The following is an 18,968-nucleotide window of genomic DNA, read 5'->3' on the forward strand; positions in this document are numbered from 1 at the left end:
ATGCTAGTAATGCCATACAATTAAATACTCTCATATTCCCATTAAGATATGGGTGGGGAACATTTTTCCTGCCAAGGGCCATTTGGATATTTATAGCATCCATCACAGGCCATCCACAATTACCAACTTAAAAATTAGGCTGCTATCTTTGGTCAACATTTAACTAATCCCTAATGCCTTGGCAGGGCCAGGCCAAATGATTTTGAGGGTCTTCTATGGCCTGTGGGCTGGACATTCTCCACCCCTGCCTTAAGAGAACATTTCAAGTTTTCTCACCGAATAAATGTCCAGCTATGCCACAAAGTACTTGAATCATCTTCCGAGAAAAACATTGCTCACCTCTATTTTCCAAACTTTGGCAAACTACGTTTTGTAAGATTCACACATCAGTGTGAGCTGCTCTAGTCTGTGACCACCCTGAAACCTCACACATTTTGTAAACTCACAGATAAAAGCAAACTCAAAGCTGTGGGATATCTGACGAAGCCTTGACCAATCCACAGCACCGGCCCCAAGGAAACATTTGCACCCTGGCTGTGTCCTCCTCTGCAGGGAAAGCACTGTCTTGGCTGACACTGCCATCACATTGTCCCACAGATTTCTCACATGAAAGGGGAGTGGGTGAGCAGAAGGCCCTACCAGAAGGGGCTCGTCGGGGACGCTGGTGGAGAGCTCAGCAGACACCGAGCGGGCCGTGCTGAGCCCGGTGAGGGAAACGTTTGAGAGTCTTCTCCGCCTCACACCACTACAGTTGTTGGGGATTTTAAAGGCACACCTCTTATGGTAATTCAGACCGCATCCTGGAAAAAGAAAATAAAAATGGCTTTTGTTCAACCATAAAATAAAAGCTATTCTAGTTTTAGTTGTACATTTTGAATTATTTTTTACAATAGTACTGCTTCCATTTCTTTTGGGGCTACTTAGAAATTCACATTGTCTTTTGAGATTTTTTCTGATTAATTTTACCAATCTGTAAGTAACCTGGGTTTTGAATTCTGATTTTATTGAATGAGTTCAGCAACTACTGTGATTATCATTCCCCCCTCCCCCCCCCCCGAAATGTCCTCTGATACAATGGATTTTGGCTTTGAAAGATCCAGCAACAAAACCCTGAAGAGATTACCTGAGCCATTTTCAGCTGCCCCAAGTTCTAATGTGAGTGGGCACATAGGGAAATTAATCACAAAACAGAACAAATTCTGAACTACATTGATTTTAATCCTGGCTCCATAGGTTCCAGGGATTTTTCCACAGAGGCTGATACAACTATGATGCTGGTATACAAGCCGGAATCCACCACTCAATAGCAGAGTGACCTGGGACGGTTTGATGAACTTCCTGAATATCTGTTCACTTCAACCAACGCTTAATGAATGTCTACTATTCCAAGATCTGAATTAAGATGCCAATTTTATTTTCTGTCTGTTAACCAACACAAAAGAAACCTATTCATACGACACAGGAAAAATATGTGAGAATAGGGTTTCCCAGATCTGAGTAAATACGTTGAAGACTAGGAGTGTAAAAGAATGAACAGAAGAATTCATGCATCCCCCAAGTCCCTGGAAGACGTTTGAGGGGAAGACGACATTGTTGTAGACAGCGCAACACAGGCAGATAACTGCAGCCTGTGTTCCACTTGGTTGGGGAATATCTTACCTTCACATTTGAGGCCTTGACGGACCAGCCCCCACAGCATTTCTCCACAGTGGTCACAGAAAGCTGGAGCTCTGTACGAATGAACAAAGAGAGCGTGGGGGCGGATCTGAAAGTCTTCAAAGGTGGCAGAAGCTGTAAAGACAGCAAAGTTAAAAATTGAATTGAATGGATACCTCAATCTGTAGATAATTAGTATGCAAGATAATGAATATAAACTATAGCTATAACTCTCCCGGCAAAGCTAAGGAGAGATAAGTTGCAACCCGGCTAGGCTTTTAGCCATTTAGATTCCATTCTTTCCAACCACAGTTTTACAAGTGGTTCCAAAACAACTCTCACTCCTCTCTTCCTGGTTGCTGGTCGCAGGCCACTTTGAAAACAGGCAAAATGCTGGCAGAAAGCATGAATGAAAGGGTAGCTTAACTCGATTTATTAATACCTGATTTACTTAAAAACATATTGCATTTGCTTTCCCTTAAATGAACCAGAAAGGTATTCAGAAATATTACTAAAACAAAAATCATGATTAATTTAGACAGATCAGAAGATAGTATACTCGAATATGACCCGAATGGGTATATGAGAAAAGCGGGACCCAATTGGGAGAGAGAAGAAATCTGAGCGGCCTCTTCTGGGGGAGACAGTTATTTGAGCTCTTAGGCACTATAGGTAGGCATTTAAATCCTGCGTTAAAAATAAGCAAGCAGCCTCCTCACCAATACGCCAAATAGAGAATTTAATACACACATAGGTGAACTCCAGTCCATTTTTTGAGAAATATACTTTAGCAAATAATATTCATGCTATAGGACTTATTTTCTTGCTTATTGGTATTTATTCTATACTAGAGGCTTGATGCATGAAATTCATACGGGGGGGGGGGGCGGCGGGGGGGAGTGGAGGGGGTGTTCCCTCAGTCCAATCTACACCCTCTCCAATCCGGGACCCTTTGGGGGATGTCTGACTGCCGATTTAGACCTGATCTCACAATCATGGACTGCAGACTCCCAATCATTCACCTGCCTGCCTGCCTGATCGCCCCTCACTACCATTGCATGCCAGCCTGATCACCCCAACTGCCTCCCCTGCCAACCTGGTTGCGCCTAACTGCTCCCTGCTGCTGGCCAGGTCACCTCTAACTGCTTCTCCCTGCTGGCCTGGTCCCTCCTAACTGCCCCCCCCTCCCAGCCAACCTTGTAAACCTTTACTGTCCCCCCTGCCAGCCTGGTCACTCCCAACTGACCCCCTCTGCTGGCCTGGTCGCCTCTAACTGCCCCCCCACACACTGGCCTGGTCACCCCCAATTGCCCTCTCCTTTCAGCCTAGTTGCTCCTCACTGCCCCCGCTGCTGTCGTAATCACCCCCAACTACGCCCCCCCTGCCATCCTGGTCGCCCCATGCAGCCTGCTATTCAGTCATTTGGTCATCCCTCACTAAACCTCCTGCCAGCCTGGTTGTAGGCAGCCATCTTGTGATGGTGTGATGGTCAATTTTCATATTACCTCTTTATTATATAGGATTGTACTAATGCAGAATATTAAAATTAATTACTTTCAAAAATTATGATTTTCTACATATTTTATGATGTTACAAAAATGGCTGATGCATTTTGTTGTTGTTGTTGTTAAGTCCAGGAATAGGTATGAAGAATTGAAAGTGAAAGACAACCTCTTTCCCCCAAATTCTAATGAGTAAGGGCATAGCTTTTAGACCTATTTGCACTCACAGCCTGGTGTGAAAACTGCTCAGTACAGTGCAGAGATGTGGCCTGGGGTGAGAAGAGCTGGATGGAGCTCTGACATTGCCCATTTGCCCATGGAGCCTGCCTGCATTTCTCAGACACTAAAAGAGAAGGTCTGACTGATGGTGACTTCCCCAGGCCCTTACACTTTAAACGTCCATTAATGTTAAAACAGACCCATGTGCACTTGATTTCATAAGGTTTTTATTCAAAGAGAATTTGGGGGGATGTTAGGCCTTCAATATATCCTTCTATTCCTCTCTCTTCCTATTGTCTGTACGCTTGCCTAAATTTTTCAATATACATTCATTATGCACCATCAAGCCTTCCAATGGGACAATGCCTGGGTCAAACATGTAAAGATAAGGAAGACATCTTCACAGAGCCTACCAGACTAGCAGGAAAGACAAACAAAACAAACAAACAAAACAACCAAAAGAAGCCCACAGTAATTATAAAGTAACTTCTAAGGTTCAAGAAGCTGCATAAGTTACATAGATACTGAAGAGAAATAGGACTTCAACCCACCGGTGTTTGGGCCCCAATGTACTCTCCTTTTCATTCTTATCTGTGATACATCTTATCTTCCCTAACTCTGCCGGCAGAATTATATGCAATAGCCCCATGATGTGTGGAATAAACATTGGCAGTTGTTCTGCTGGTGCCCGGATGGCAGGCTGTGGGGTAATCACTGAGGACATTTATAAAATACCTGTTCACTCAAGCCTGCAAAGTGTGACAGAGTGAAGGATGAAAAAGTAGGCAATTCATCTCTGCTACACAGGTATCCACAATTCTGGAAACAAGTCTGAAGGTTTCACATCCACCAGGGCAGGTGAATCAGTTCTACCAGAAAGAATATTATTGAGGGTTCACAGGACATATAATGGGACCATGATAGAAGATTACAATTTTAATGGATTGGTTGTTCCTTGAATCTTGAATAAAACTACTTTATCCCACATTAATGTGCTGTGTTATTGGTAATCACCTATCAATGGATTCAAGTTATAATTGTTATGCAATTCAAAAGATAAAGAAAATAATAACAGTAGCAACTAAGATTCATTAGGCTCTGACAGTATACTGAACACTATGCTAGGAGAGTTAAGTGTGGAAGATGGAGCTGATCAAGGTTACTGTAGCCACATAAGCATGCCCAGCCTTGTCCACATGCAATCCTAACCTGTGTACTGTCTGGGCACCTTTTGTGGTTTGATCAAAATGTTTCTAAATTTGGGAATGCTAAATCCACTTTAAAGTTGTTCTCACATACTCAAGACAGAATTTGCTTTTATAACATCAAAGAAAATAGTTAAAGAAAATATCGTATGCCATCCATTAACTCCTGGCTTCTCCATCTCCCCTCACCCCCTCAAGGACCAAACAACTATGACAAATAATTGAATGATTACCGTCGTTTTCAAAATAAGGAACATCAGAATTTGACAATACTCACACCAAGTTGCATATAGATGGTTTTATAAATTAATCAGGAAGAATATAAATAATTAAACTGAAGGTTTTCAGTAAGTCCCCCTCCCAATCTATGTCAGGTAAGTACGTTAATTCGCTTTTTTAAAGGGATTAACATTCATAAGCTGTTAGCACCCTTGACTTATGTTTAAATGCCATTTTCTAAAGTTCAATTTTAATATTTTCCTGTTAATGTTAAAATAATTAAATACATTTTAAAAATAAAACTACCAAGTGTGGTGAGGTTTTACATCCATTTGAAATCAAAGCACAAACTCCATTCATTATGAATGTACTTGTTCTGCACCCCGGGGAACCAGCATTGCTGGGTGTATGCATGCCATCTCACCTAATCACAAAATTGCACTTCAGAGATAATCACTTAGCACAGGAAAACAAAGTGAACGCTGTAATTCCATTCCACTTAAATTTTGGAATCCAAATGGACAGATAAGAATAAGAATATTAAGGGGTCTAGAGATTCCAGGAGATGAACAATGTGCTATCTGTCAGTCTGTTATAACCAATCAGTCGACCTAAATTAAAACCATATGACAGAGCTACAAACTGAACACAATGGGCCCCTTGTACTGGTATTTGTGTTTCTCTGATTTTCTCTATTCACAGTCTATTGTTATACGCCAGTGTGCAGGAGAGGAGAAAATGACGTGCTTTCCTTAGTCAATGAACATTTGAAATAGGCAATTGAGCCAAAATCTCTAAGATAATCAGTAGTTCTTTTAAGGTTCATTATAAATTGTTGCACAAAATGGAATAAAGCATTTGGTTAGCAGTACACATGAAATGAGGCCTCCAAAGTAAAATAAATAACTTGTGGGGGTCAAAATTATTTGCATAATAAAACAAAAACATGTGAGATTTCACAAGACTTTCAGTAATTTTTTTTACTGGTAATTTTGGCAATTAGGGAGTAACATTAACACTTTCTGGCAATAACAAATTGGGCCAGATATCATAAAAAATAAAAGTTTAACATATTACAAGTATCACCTCACTGAACTGTTTACAAGCAGTCTATGAAGTACATATTATTATTTCCACTTTATAAATGAGTAAACTGGATCTCAGAGAAATTAAGAAGCTGCCCAGGGTAACATAAAATCTTGAATTAAACAGTCCTGACACCTGTACCATACAAACTCTCTCAACCACTCTGATGTTTCTCTGACCATTGAGACACTATAAATAGCAAACTGCATCTTTATTTTATAAGACACTTGGAAAGATTAACAAAAAACTGTCATTAAATAATATACACCATCATTATAAAGTACACCCTTATCTCAGAAAAGCAAAAACTACTGGGGAGAAGAGTCTGTGAAATAATGTACAGAATGAAATTAATTCATGTCATGATAAAAAAAAATGATAAAATTAATATGCTTTCTGCATAGACTCCATTTTTTTTGAAATCCTTCCCAACCCAAAAGTAACAATAACTAGTTTTTAAAAGTTTTATAAAAATGAACATTAATGCAGAACTACAGGCCAGTTAGAGCTTATGTTTATACTAGTGGCCCAGCCTGATACTGCACGCAATAGGCCGCCCTCAGCTTCTGCTGGAGCCGGCAGGAGCCCTGATGTTTCCTCAAGAGCTGGAGGGAGGCAGCCGCTCTGCTTCCACCGAGCCACGCAGCTAAAAGAGCCACTGCAGCCCGCAGGCAAGAGAGCAGCTGGGAGCCAGCAGTCCTGGATTGTGAGAGGGATGGAGGAGCCGGAAGGGAGCCATGCCACTTCATTGTCTGGCCTGTGGGGGCGGGGGCCTAGAGGTGCTCCATGCATCTCCTCATTATCAGTTGTGCACACAGCCTGCCCCTTGCCAGGCGAAGCCCCTCCTAGCCTGTTGAATGGTCATTGCTGTAAAGCAGTAACAGACAATTTGCATATTACCTCTCTCTCTCTCTCTCTCTCTCTCTCTCTCCATATATATATATATATATATATATATATATATATATATATATATATATATACTAGAAGCCCAGTGCACGAAATTCGTGCAGGGGTTGGGGGGTATCCCTCAGCCCACTCTGCACCCTCTCCAATCTGGGACCCCTTGAGGGATGTTCAACTGCCCTTTTAGACCCCATCACTCTCACAATCCAGGACTACTGGCTCCCAACTGCTCGCCTGCCTGCCTTTCTGATTGCCCTTAACCACTTCTGCCTGTCAGCCTTATCACCCCCTAACCACTCCCTTACCGGTCTGATTGATGTCTAATTGCTCCCCTGCCAGTCTGTTTGCCCCCAACTTCCCTCCTCTGCCAGCCTGGTCACCCCTGGGATTTATCTTCTATAATGGAAACTTGTATCCATGAGTGGAGGCCTGGGCCAGCCAGGGTGTGTGGAAAGCTTGGCTTCATCCATTGCCAGAGAAAGCTAAGCCTCCTCCTGTTCTCTGTGGTGGCAGCCATCTTGGTTGGGGTTAATTTGCATACTCGCTCTGATTTGCTGGTGGGTGTGGTTGGTCGGTGTAGTGGAGTAATGGTTAATTTGCATATTACCCTTTTATTAGGTAGAAGATATACATATATTAACCAGTGTCACCACATTCAGTCAGTAAGTCTTGCCAAAAGCAAGACACTGGGGAGTTTTTAAAAGCTGTGAAGATTTGTTGGGACAAGTTTGTTTTTTGCTTAGCCTTTGGAATATTGAAAATAGCTTTGGATATCACTCTCTCAACATAAACACACTTATACATCTGTTTTACAGTTTTCTGGATGAGAACATACTAACCATCCCCCCATACCCACACATAGCAGAGATACTTCAAATTATTAGAAAGTAGTTTTTTATGAGTCCTAAATACTCCTTTGTAACTTCTAACTGGTTGTCACAGTTCCAAAAGCAAGCATTTAAAATTATGATACTTTCGTGTATTTTTCTTAAATCGGCTCATTAGAACCAAGCACTCTTAATACCTTCAAGCATCATAGTTAATTTATGTTATATGCTATAAATACATCTAGAACCTGCTAGGTAATGTAGTGTAGGTCAGAAATAGAAAAATGAATAATATCTGTTGTTAAAGATTCAAAGTCAAAATGAGAATGACCCATGAATAATTAATTTTAAAAAATGCAGGGAAAGAAACACAAAAGAAGGAGGCTGAGACTGCCTGGAACAGATCCTTAAAGGATAAGAATGATTTGAAAGGCAGAGAATGAAATAAAGTGGATGGCTCAGCTGGTTGGAACACAGTCCCATGCACCAAAAGGCTGCGGGTTCAATTCTCAGTCAGGGCACATACTTAGGTTATAGTTTCATTACTGGTTGGGACATGATTGGAAGGCAACCAATTGATGTTTCTCTTTGACTCTCTCTCTCTCTCTCTCTCTCTCTCTCTCTCTCTCTCTCTCTCTCTCTCTTTCTCTCTCTCTATCTCTCTCCCTCCCTCCCTCCCTCCCCCCCCACTTTCACTCTAAAAAGTAATAAAAATATGTCATTGATGATTTTTAAAAAAAAGAGGAAACATTTTTATAAGATCTGATTTTTTATTTAATTATTGATAATTTATAGGATTATCTACATGTTTCTTTGTAATTATAACTCCTTTTGACACTTCATTGTCTTTTGTGCACTTTTAAGAGCGTTAGCAAGAGTGTACATGATGCAGATAACTGAGAGATGACCACACATCCCCTCCATGCTATTGTGGCCCAGATGTGAGGCAGCACTTTAAAATTAAGCCTGCACGTGTCTACCCGCCTCTGTAGCCTCCCATGCACACACACCTGCACCATGAGCTGGCCCTTTCTGTTTCCCTTTGGTCTCAGCCTCTTCAAACCCCTTTTGTACCAGATTCTCCCATCATGCAATTACTGTTCCAGTTAAACACACATTTTCATATTGTTGTTACACCTGGAGATACCTCCCCAGCAATGAGAACATTCAATTCTTGTTGAGATATTAACCAGAGCATCTTTTGGATGGCTGAAGGGGGAAAAGGGGGAGAATTTCTCTTTTTAACTTACATCTGACCAGAAAAATGTTAGAGAAGTGCAATGGGAACTTGGAAGTCTGTGAATATATCACCCCAGAGATTAGAGCAGCTAATAGAAAAAAACATAAAAAATGGTTAGATATGTTGATTAGGCAGTTTGGAAAGTTCTCGGAAAATATTTTATAATAATAAGTGCATGGCCAGAGACTGTTAAAAACTATGGCTCCAAGAGGAATAAAGATTGATAGCACAAAGCAGATTGATAACACAATAACGGGTTACCCTAAAGAGGAAGAAAAGGGGTTTGGTAGGTACAGACACGGATGGCACTGCTCAGGAAACTCTCCGACAAGGTCCTCTGGAGAAAGAGGCACACCGACTGCAGACCCAGCAACACAGGGGCGGAGGGATGGATATCAGTGGCTTGGCCAGGGAGAGTCACCCGGGAAGGCAAGTAAAGGAAAAAACTGAAACAGAAAAACAGGGCCTTTTAGCTGTGTTACATGCGGAAAGAATGAAACAAAGATAGGCAGGCCTGAACCATGGAAAAATATGTTTAATGCTGACAAAACAGAAAGAGCTGAACTAGTCAATTGCACTTTTGCTTCTACCTTTTCTAAAAGCAAACTATCTTCAAACTTAAAAAAAACAAAACAAAAACAAACAAACAAACAAACAAAAAACCTTAAAAAAAGAACAAATATGGTCTAGAAGGAAGTGAAATCTATAAACCCAGGATGACTAAAGAAAGATTAAAGACTTTAAACTATTTTTAATAGGCCCAAATGAATAAAAAATGAGGACTCAAAAATGTACCATGTATTATTTGTGTAATACACTCCTGATCCACAAGAAAGAAAATTGATAACACAGAAATGCACTCTGTATGAATTTAAAACACAATAGTAGAGATATCAAAAGTCAATCTATCAAGGAAAAACTGTTTAACAAATGATTAACAATTAGAAGTAATTAGCTACTTGGGGAAAATTCAATTGGTAAGCTTATAAAAATATACGTTTTGTACCTGGGAGTAAAAACTTAAAATAAAAAAACCAAGCCATAGAAAAACTAGAAGGAAACAGAAGTGAATGCTTATCAAATCTCTAGAGGGAAAATAACGTTAGAAAGCAAGAGGAGTTTAGAAATCTTCAAAGTGGTAGAAGAAATCAAATGGGAAAGATTCCTTAGCATGGCTGTGCAGCAGGCACTACAGGTTAACTTGTCATAGAGTCACATAAGTCTCTTTTATTTTACATACGGTAGTTAAAATAGGATTATTGACAACTATTACTTATGGTAGGTCACAGAAAGCTAATCATGTTTCATAATTCCAGGTATTTAGAATATAGTTACTAACATTCAAGGAGAGACCACTATGCATTGTTAGATGCCAGACATACAAATGACAAGCCTCGTGTCTTATTATGAAACTAGAGCCCCAGTGCACGAAATTTGTGCACTGGGAGAGGGAGTCCCCTCAGCCTGGCCTGCGCCCTCTCACAGTCTTGGAGCCCTCGGGGGGTGTCCAACTGATGGCTTAGGCCTGCTCCTCGGGGAGGCTGGAGAGGCTCCTGCCACCGCTGCTGCACTTGCCAACTGTGAGCCGGCTTCTGACTGAGGGGCGCTACCTCTGTGGGAGCGCAATGACCACTAGGGGGCAGCTCCTGTGTTGAGCATCTTCCCCTGGTGATCATTGCACATCATAGCAACCAGTGGTTCCACCATTCAGTGATTTGCATATTAGCCTTTTATCATATAGGATTAAGGAAATTCACATGTATTCATTCCTGCTCAGAAAGAGACAGACCCTTCTTTTTTCCCTTTATTCTACTTGTAACTAGAAGGACAGCGGGAGTTTTGATGGCCGGGCTAAATCCTGCTCACCACATCCTTTAGGAACTGAACCCAGGGAGCTACAGTTTATATTTGTCCCAGCCTTTGCTTCCCTACGGGGCAACGGGCTCTGTGGCTGCAGCAGCAATGCTACCTGCCAGGAAGGTACTGCAAGGACCAAAGAGACATGGGATGAAATCTATGTAAGTAAAGGAGAGAACTAGAAAATGCACTTTATTCCATCCATCTCCACTCTGAGAAACCAGCCAAGAACACTGCTCTCAACGTACATGTTTCTTTGTGCTGGCCATTACTGAGGTCACGTGTCCTGTCTTTGACACACAACCTCCCTTCTGTTTTACAGGGAGCCACTTCTCAGTTAGCTCACTCTTACCCATCTGGCAACTCAGCTCAGTATCACCTGCACAGGGAAGCCTTCTGTGATAGGCCCACTCCACGTGGTGTCAACGGACGTCTTCTCTGTTCTCATAGGCTCCTGGACACACTTGTGTCATAAAACGCATCACGCTATGCGGCCACCCCTCACTTCTTTATCTGCTCACATCTGACATTAAAAGTGGCTAGAGAATAGAGGTAGTACCTTCTCTGAGTATATGTGCACATATTAAGTGATCAAGTAATGTTCCTGGAATAAGTAAGCCTTTGTAGTGCATATTGCTTTTCTATGGTTTTACATTTTATTAAGTCCTAATAAATAGCACTTCAAGTTCAAAAGAGAAACAAAGGAAACTTTATTCAGTGCAAACAGCTCAACTGTAATATACAGCACAGCTGTGAAAACAGCAAGGCAGCTAGGTGGGCCGAGGGCCAGGCGGTCCTGGGACTAGGCCTCTCTCTGGATAGACCGCTCCTTCTGCTCTGGGCTGGTTCACTCTGCTCTGGCTACACATCTCTGGGATTGCATCCTTGGTGTTTCAGCTCCAGCCAAGGAAGTGATGTCTTCACTTTTCAGTGCAAAGGGAAAGTGCACTACCCCAGCCAGAGGGGAGCTGGTTTAATATAGACCACTAGGGGCCCGGTGCATGGATTCGTGCACCATGGAGTCCCTCAGCCTGCCTGCATGCTCTTGCAATCCAGGGCCCCTTAGAGGATGTCAGACGGACAGTTTTGGCCCCATCCCTGAGGTAGTAGTGCACAAAGGGGCAGGCGGCCTGGGAGGAGCCCGAGTCCAGGCAGGGCTCTGCACTGTGCCTGCAGCCATGGCTCCGTAGCACTGCGGTGGAGGTGCTTGGGAGTACACTGACCATCATGGGGGGCAGCTCCTGCATTGAGTGTCTGCCCCCTAGTGGTCAGTGTGCATCATAGTGATTGGTCAATCAGTGGACTGGTCACTTAGGGTTTTATATATATAGATATCCCTGCCCCCGATTCCTAATTGGTCCATCCTGAAACAAATGAGGATTCCAAATCCTTGCATTTGATTGGCCCAAAAGGCACTTTCCAGAATGATCAGGATGAAGCCATTCTGACTGGCTGGTGAAGATGCACGGCTCTGATTGGACAGGAAAGCCTCAGTCCTACTGGTTGAAATACAATTCCACGAATTCCTGTATAAGGGCTGGCTCAGTTGGCAGGAACGCAGTTCAGGCAGGCAGTTCAGTGCTGTTGAGCGCAGTCTTCTCCCTGAAGTGCAGTTTCTAAACAGAGAGGACCCTGCTTGGAAACGACTGTGAGGCTCTTAAATTTGAGCGCAGTTAAGCTACCGAGAGCTCTTCTTAGCAGGTACCTTCTTTTGCAGGCTCCACAATCACATTTTGAGACGTGTCTGGCAATGTTTGCCAGAGATGTCCTTGCTAGTATCTCATTCCTCTAAAAGCTGTGTGTGGGGGTAGCTATAAAAAGTATGGGCACAGTGTCAGAGCATACCTGGGTTCTAACCCCGGTCATAGCACATGTGAGACCTCGGGAAAGCTATTTCACCTCTCTGACCTCAGCGCCCCTCCATTAGGCTGGTGCGGTGCAGCTCACCTCGCGGGGCTGAGAGAACACAAAGTAAAGAGCACAGTCCTTGGCGTGCCGGGGATCACCGTCACAAACATTTCCCAGCATAATGATGAAGAATAGTGTTTAATAGGAGTTTGAATTCCAGTTATGATTATTATATTTTTATTTTTATTGTCACCATCATCAGTAGCAATAAAAAAAGGTACTATTTTTAAAATCTGTTATCAATCCACAGCACTTATAAAAATTAAAGGCATTAAAAACTAATATTATTTGTTCTTGCTGCTACTTCCTATAGAATACATTTCCTCTCTAGAGGAAATTGTTTTTCTATCTCATGTTCTGGTTAGCATTAATTAAATGGAGCCAAGTCCACAGGACTGTGTCTAGCTCCTTCTCTAAAAATGAATCAATGAACAGTTAGGAACTACCATGGGGAAAAGAATGCTGGCCATATCCTGATGTGACTGAATGACAAATGCCACAGCTGGAAGGAGATTAGAGAGCACCTCAGGTCAAGAAAGAATATAAATGGTTGCCCCATGTGTTCCATATAGAGGGAAAAGAAAATTAAGTAAAAATGTCATGGAGTCAAATTCTAGCTAATGAGTGCAGGCTCTGCAGGCACCCTGAACAGAGGGAGAGAAAGGTCAAGTCTGTTTCTTAGAAACTCCATCACACACAGGAGACTTTATACTTTTAAAGGGATAATGACCTCATTTACATGAGGAGCACCAGCATACAGATTGCCCTTTGGACTTCTTACAAAAGGCTGGTGGACAAAGGCGAGATGCAACTTTACACCAAATGTTCTAATAGGCAGCAGGGCTGCTGGTGACAAACAGCATCACTGTTGTCAAACACATTTGCACATAGACACTAGATCGAGGTCCTATATGCTTTACTTCAAGTTTCTTTAAGTCTCCCTGTACGTTTCACAAAAACAGTTACTTACGTTAGACTCATGAAAAACATAGTCCTTGAAAGCTGTGAAATCAGCGGGGTATTCCCATTTCAGAGGAGGCAGGAGTTCAAGGACAGCAGAGTTTACCTCAGCGCCTGCTGGCCGGGCACCTGCGCTGCAGGAACTGTTCCTGCTGCTGCAAGGGGCACAGAGAGAAGGGAATTGCTATTGAGGGTCTCCCTGTTTTCCTTTGAAGAATCAGGCTGACTGATTCATTGGCCTGCTCTGGCTCACCAGATGGAAAGAGCTTTATTAATTGAAAACCTGAATTTATGCTTTGTAGTCAGGCTTATTGAGGTAAAACTTACGTGTAGTAAAATCTATCATGCAAGCCATGGTTGATACGCCATGGTGTGCATACCAATTCACCAGGAGAGTCCTCTCAAGCAGCCATCGCTTATCCATTCACCCGGGCCTAAAGCCAAGGGGCCTGTGGGATGAAGGTGGTAGAGATCTGTGTCCAGAGCCCCAGGAAGGAGGTAAAAGTAGAAGGAAAAGTTTATTTGTGACCTGCACAGGCAGTTCATAACACAGGAACTTTATTCTTGGAAAGGACTTCCTTTTACACCAGACAGCATATGAATTTAGAGTGAGATAATGTGGCTTCAGGATCTCTCTGTACTTCGTATCTTTCATCTTTGAAAAATGGGCATAATTACTAATCCAAAAAGCATTTTCATAATCATTTCCATGAAAAAACATTTAAAAATAACAATATCCCATGTGAAACTAATATACTTTTATTAACCAAGCCCCCCCTAATAAATTCAATAAAGAAGTAAAACACAAAAAGAAAAAAACAACACACACACCCCACAACAAATAAAAATAACAGTATCATACTGGCACTACACTGTAGTTGTGCACAAAATTGGTAGACAGTTTTTCAAATATGCATGTATAGATTTATAATGATCTTATGTTTTTGCACTATTTGCAAAAAAAAAACAAAAAAAAAAAAACAACAACCTTAACTCAAAATAGATCATGGAATTTAATATAAAACTTAAACTATAAAACTTCTAGAAGAAAATCTCCAAGAGTATGTTTATGACAGTGGTTTATGCAGAAATCTCCAAGATACAACATCAAAAACTTAACTCACTTTAAAAATTCATAGACTTTGTAAAAATTAAATACTTTTGGATTTTCAAAGACCTGCTAAATTATGAAAATAAAGGGTACACTCTAGAATAAACATTTGCAAAGTACATTTTGGATAAAGGACTGTGTATGAAATATATTGAAACTTCTCAGCAACATTAAGAAAAGAAGCAATTAAAAAATCAGAGGAAGGTTTGCAGGGACAGTTGACCAAAGAAGCTATGTGGATGGCAAATAAGGAAGCAGCTGAAACCTGGTAAACTGTGGGTCCCATGGGCTTTGGTACAGCAGTTTGGGATCATTGTCAGCTGTATATTGAAATTCTGGCAATCACCAAGTCTTTCTGTGTCCTAAATAGTTAGCTTTCAAATTGATACATTTTGGGACATAGTTCACTCATGTGCAGGCCTAACTATATTTGTTTTGGGATCTTATATCACATTCCACCTTGATAACTGAAATCACAAACTTTGGTCCTACTTAAGGAAATGTTATGAAGAACAAATAGGTAAGTCATCATTACCAAACAATTTGTAATTGGAAATTATCTAAAATTAACTATGTTTGGACAGACTTTAATTACTTTGTGCAAAACACTCATTTTTTGATTATCAAAATGTTCTGCATGTGTATGTAAGTGAATTATTATTTCAACTTCATTCATTCACTTATTTAATATACATTTGATTCTCACTACTATTAGTCATACTTAACTTCAGCATTTATTCTAATTTCACTCCCTTTAAAATCACAAGGTACAATGTCATTATATAAAAAGCAACAAGGGGACAATTTTACCATCATACAGATTCTGAACAAATTACCCTGTAATGTCAGAAGAATAAAGAATAAAAAAACATAAGAAACATGTTTAAAATACATAGAGGTAAACTTTTATATAAATTTGATGTTGCCTATTATGATTCTCATACAGTAGTGATGTTTTCTCAGATATTTCAGCATTGAGAAGGAGAGGAATGAAGTAGTTCTCTAATTGTATATGCACCTCTTAAAATTCTGATAGTAGCACCTTTCTTAGAACATTTCCCTGTGATGAACATTATTCCATGTGGTGGCAGAGTTAACTTTGTGCTGGAACATAAGTAACATGGGAGCAGCAAGGATTTTGTTCTTCAATAGAGTGTAATGGGGTAGGAACACCAGTTCTGGAGCAAACGTGCCTGGGTTTGAAATCCAGCTTCACTACTTACTATGTGTCTGAGCTGAGCCTGGTTATGCTCCCTAACTCTGTAGATCTGGCCTACCACATTTGTAAGAAAAGATATATAATAAATGCTGAAGCATTAAATATGTATAAAACATTTAGATTTGTGCTTGGCATATAATTACTTATCTTGTCCTAATAAATGTTTGGTATTATGTTTTGTATATATGTTCTAATTAAATATTGAAGATATTTCTTTATCCTCACTTTAAAGTTGTTGTTGACATTCTACGATATTTGCAATAAGCTTGTCCAATCTAGTTGATTCTGTCCATACTAATTTTTAGAGTTCATTTGTATTAAAGTTGTATGAAAATAATGCAGGAGTGGGAAATATGACTTAATTTTTTGTTTAGCTTTCAGAGAATGATGTTTCTAAATTGAAAGTTTATCCCAGCTAATTCTTCTAATCAACATTTGCAAATCATCAGTGAAAAAAAAATATTGACATACTGGATCTTAATTCTATTTTTGTTCCATGTGTTTGCTTTATTTTGTTTCATTTTCATTCTGCAGAGTAGAGAATATTATCTGGCATTTCAGGTAGTCAATGGATATATAATATATTGAATGAATACCTTATCTCTATCTTTCTAAAAGGGACACTCATTCATTCAACTGGTATTTGTTGTTACTGAGGTAAACAAATATTCACTTAGCATTTACTTTATTTGCCAGGTAAGGCATTGATCAAACATTGGTATGATGACGAAGACTATTATTGCTATTTGATATGAGTTTTCATTCACTCAAATTTTAACTTCCTGAATGTTTTTATAAAGTAGGCCTTGTAATTTGTCTTAGGATGGGATTTGATTCAGGTATTTATTTCAAAGAAACCCAAAATAATAGTCTTAAACAAGATACAAATGTGTTACATTCTCACATAAAGAAGGAGGCAGCCCCATGCCGCCATGGCTTCTTCCAATTGCCCACTCTATACCTCCAGCTCTAAACTGGCCATCAATTCCAGGCGACAGGTTATAGAAAAAGGAGAGCCCATGAGCTGCAAGGAACCCTACAGAAATGTTTACTCCCTAAACACGGGTTCATGTCACCAAAGGAGAGTATGGATATTGGGAGGCAAATTTCTTTCACAGTGAGAGAGTTCTTTATATTTTAGCAGGGGTAGGTAAGGAGCAGGAAAAAGGACACAGGTGATACATGATGCTCTGAGTAGGGTGTGGGCTGGCGAATTTGGGAATCATCAGCAGAACAAGAGCCAATACAGCCATGTGAATTAATGAGACCTTCTAGGGCTTTAATTTCCAATATGGTGGCCACTAGCCACATGTTATCTTTGAAATTTAATAAAATTACAAATTCAGCTCCTCAGTCACACTACTCCATTTCATGTTCTCAAAGGCCATACGTGATTAGTGGTTGTTATATTGGAGAGTGAAAACCATTTCCATGACTACAGAAAGTTGCCCTGGACAGCAGTGCTGGAGAGAAAAAAATTTTACAAAGAAAACGAACCTAGTGGTAGGTATTAAAACAGTACTTTCCTACACTTATTTACTAAACTCAAGTTTCATTTTTACTCTCAAGCTTTAGTACAGGGATGGGCAAATGTAGGTTTTAGGTTTGAGTACACAAAACAGAATTTATTCTTATATATTTTTCCATACAAACTGTAAACCTACTTTTGCCCACCCCTGTATTACTGCACTTACCAATAATAGGCTGGCAATTATTGAACACTTACTTGGAGACAGGTTCTATCCTAAAATAAATGTTATTTATTTTATTTAATCCTCCAAACTCACAAAATGAGTGCTGTTACCATCCTCATTTTATAGATGAAGCCATTAAGGCTTTAAATGTGGATAAATTAGGCTACCAACTCATAGACACTTTAGAGTAAATTTCTGGAGAATAACTTCAATCAATCTGAATCCAGACCTACATGTGGATTTACCATTGCATCTTATGCCTGCAAATAAGTCATGTGACCTGTTGCTTTCCACTATTTCTACTTATTTTATTTTTGTGATGTTATTTCATTTGCAACTTCCTGAAAAATGTTGAATGCTAGTAAAGATACTCCAAACCTTGATTGGACTGTGCCTTGTATGTTCTAATTAAATATGATGCTGTTCATTTGAATTAGCTAGTCCTTATTAGTGTAAAAGCATTAAAATGTATGAGAGGTTATAAAAAACTGATTTAATAATTACGTAACCTCTTTATTCCTAGAAATAATTTACTTTGTTATTTTGCATTGCCCTTTTGTATTCTTATGGATTCTATTTTTCACCACATTTCAGTTAGGACTTTTGTATCCAAGAAGCCAACATATTTCATTAGCCACATGTGGGTTCTGATTTCAGATTTTCCTGGGTTGTAAGTACAGGTTTACCACTAAGTAACCGGGCAATTCCTAACAAATTACTTAATAGCTCCACACCTCTGAAAAGATTTATCACAGTGCCTAGTGAACAGTATGTGTTTAAAAACATTAGCCATTCCATTTGTGGACATGGTCTAGTTTTCTTTTTTTTCTTAGTCCATTTGGACCACTAAATGAAATACCAAAGACTGGGTGGCTTACAAACACTGGTTCTGGGAGATGGGAAATCCCTAGATTAAGGTGCTGGCAGATTCAGTGTCTAGAGGGACATCCTGTGTCATAGATGGTTTTGCTGTAATCCCACAGGGCCGGAGGCATGGGAGCAATCTGTGGTCTATTTCATAAGAGCACTAATCCTACTAAACACCCAACTTCATGGCCTAATCACCCCCTGATGGCATCACCTTGAGGGCTAGGATTTCAAAACAAATTTTAAGGGAACATAAACATTTAACCCACTGCAATTTACTTTTCTTTCTTATACAGTACTATCTTTTCCAAGTTGCAGTGTTAAAATTTTGTTGGGTTTGGACAATTTATTGGACAAGATTTTTAGCTTTTATGTGTTCTGAAATAGTTTCTGCTGAAAGGATTGATAGAAATGTAACCCCAAATTTGCCTTCAGAATGCTCAGTTTTTGAGGGAGTGGTTAAGGAGCTGATACATCTTTAACAAATTTCAT

The 18,968-nt window shown here is 40.2% G+C and overlaps 1 protein-coding gene across 2 annotated transcripts in view; it reads right to left on the reverse strand.

Moving 5' to 3' along the window:
* The window catches only part of PRKD1 (protein kinase D1), a 290,502-nt gene that overhangs the window by 78,978 nt on the left and 192,556 nt on the right, over nucleotides 1–18,968 (reverse strand). For both annotated transcript variants that reach the window (XM_084874187.1, XM_084874186.1), the window contains exons 3-4: nucleotides 1,660–1,791; nucleotides 640–800 (exon numbers count right to left, since the gene is read on the reverse strand). In XM_084874187.1, the coding sequence (XP_084730313.1) occupies nucleotides 640–800; nucleotides 1,660–1,791 (293 nt within the window). The remainder of the gene's footprint in view (nucleotides 1–639; nucleotides 801–1,659; nucleotides 1,792–18,968) is intronic.

The sequence above is a fragment of the Pipistrellus hanaki genome (genome assembly GCF_964339955.1).
Source record: "Pipistrellus hanaki genome assembly, chromosome: 1".
Taxonomy (NCBI): Eukaryota; Metazoa; Chordata; class Mammalia; order Chiroptera; family Vespertilionidae; genus Pipistrellus; species Pipistrellus hanaki.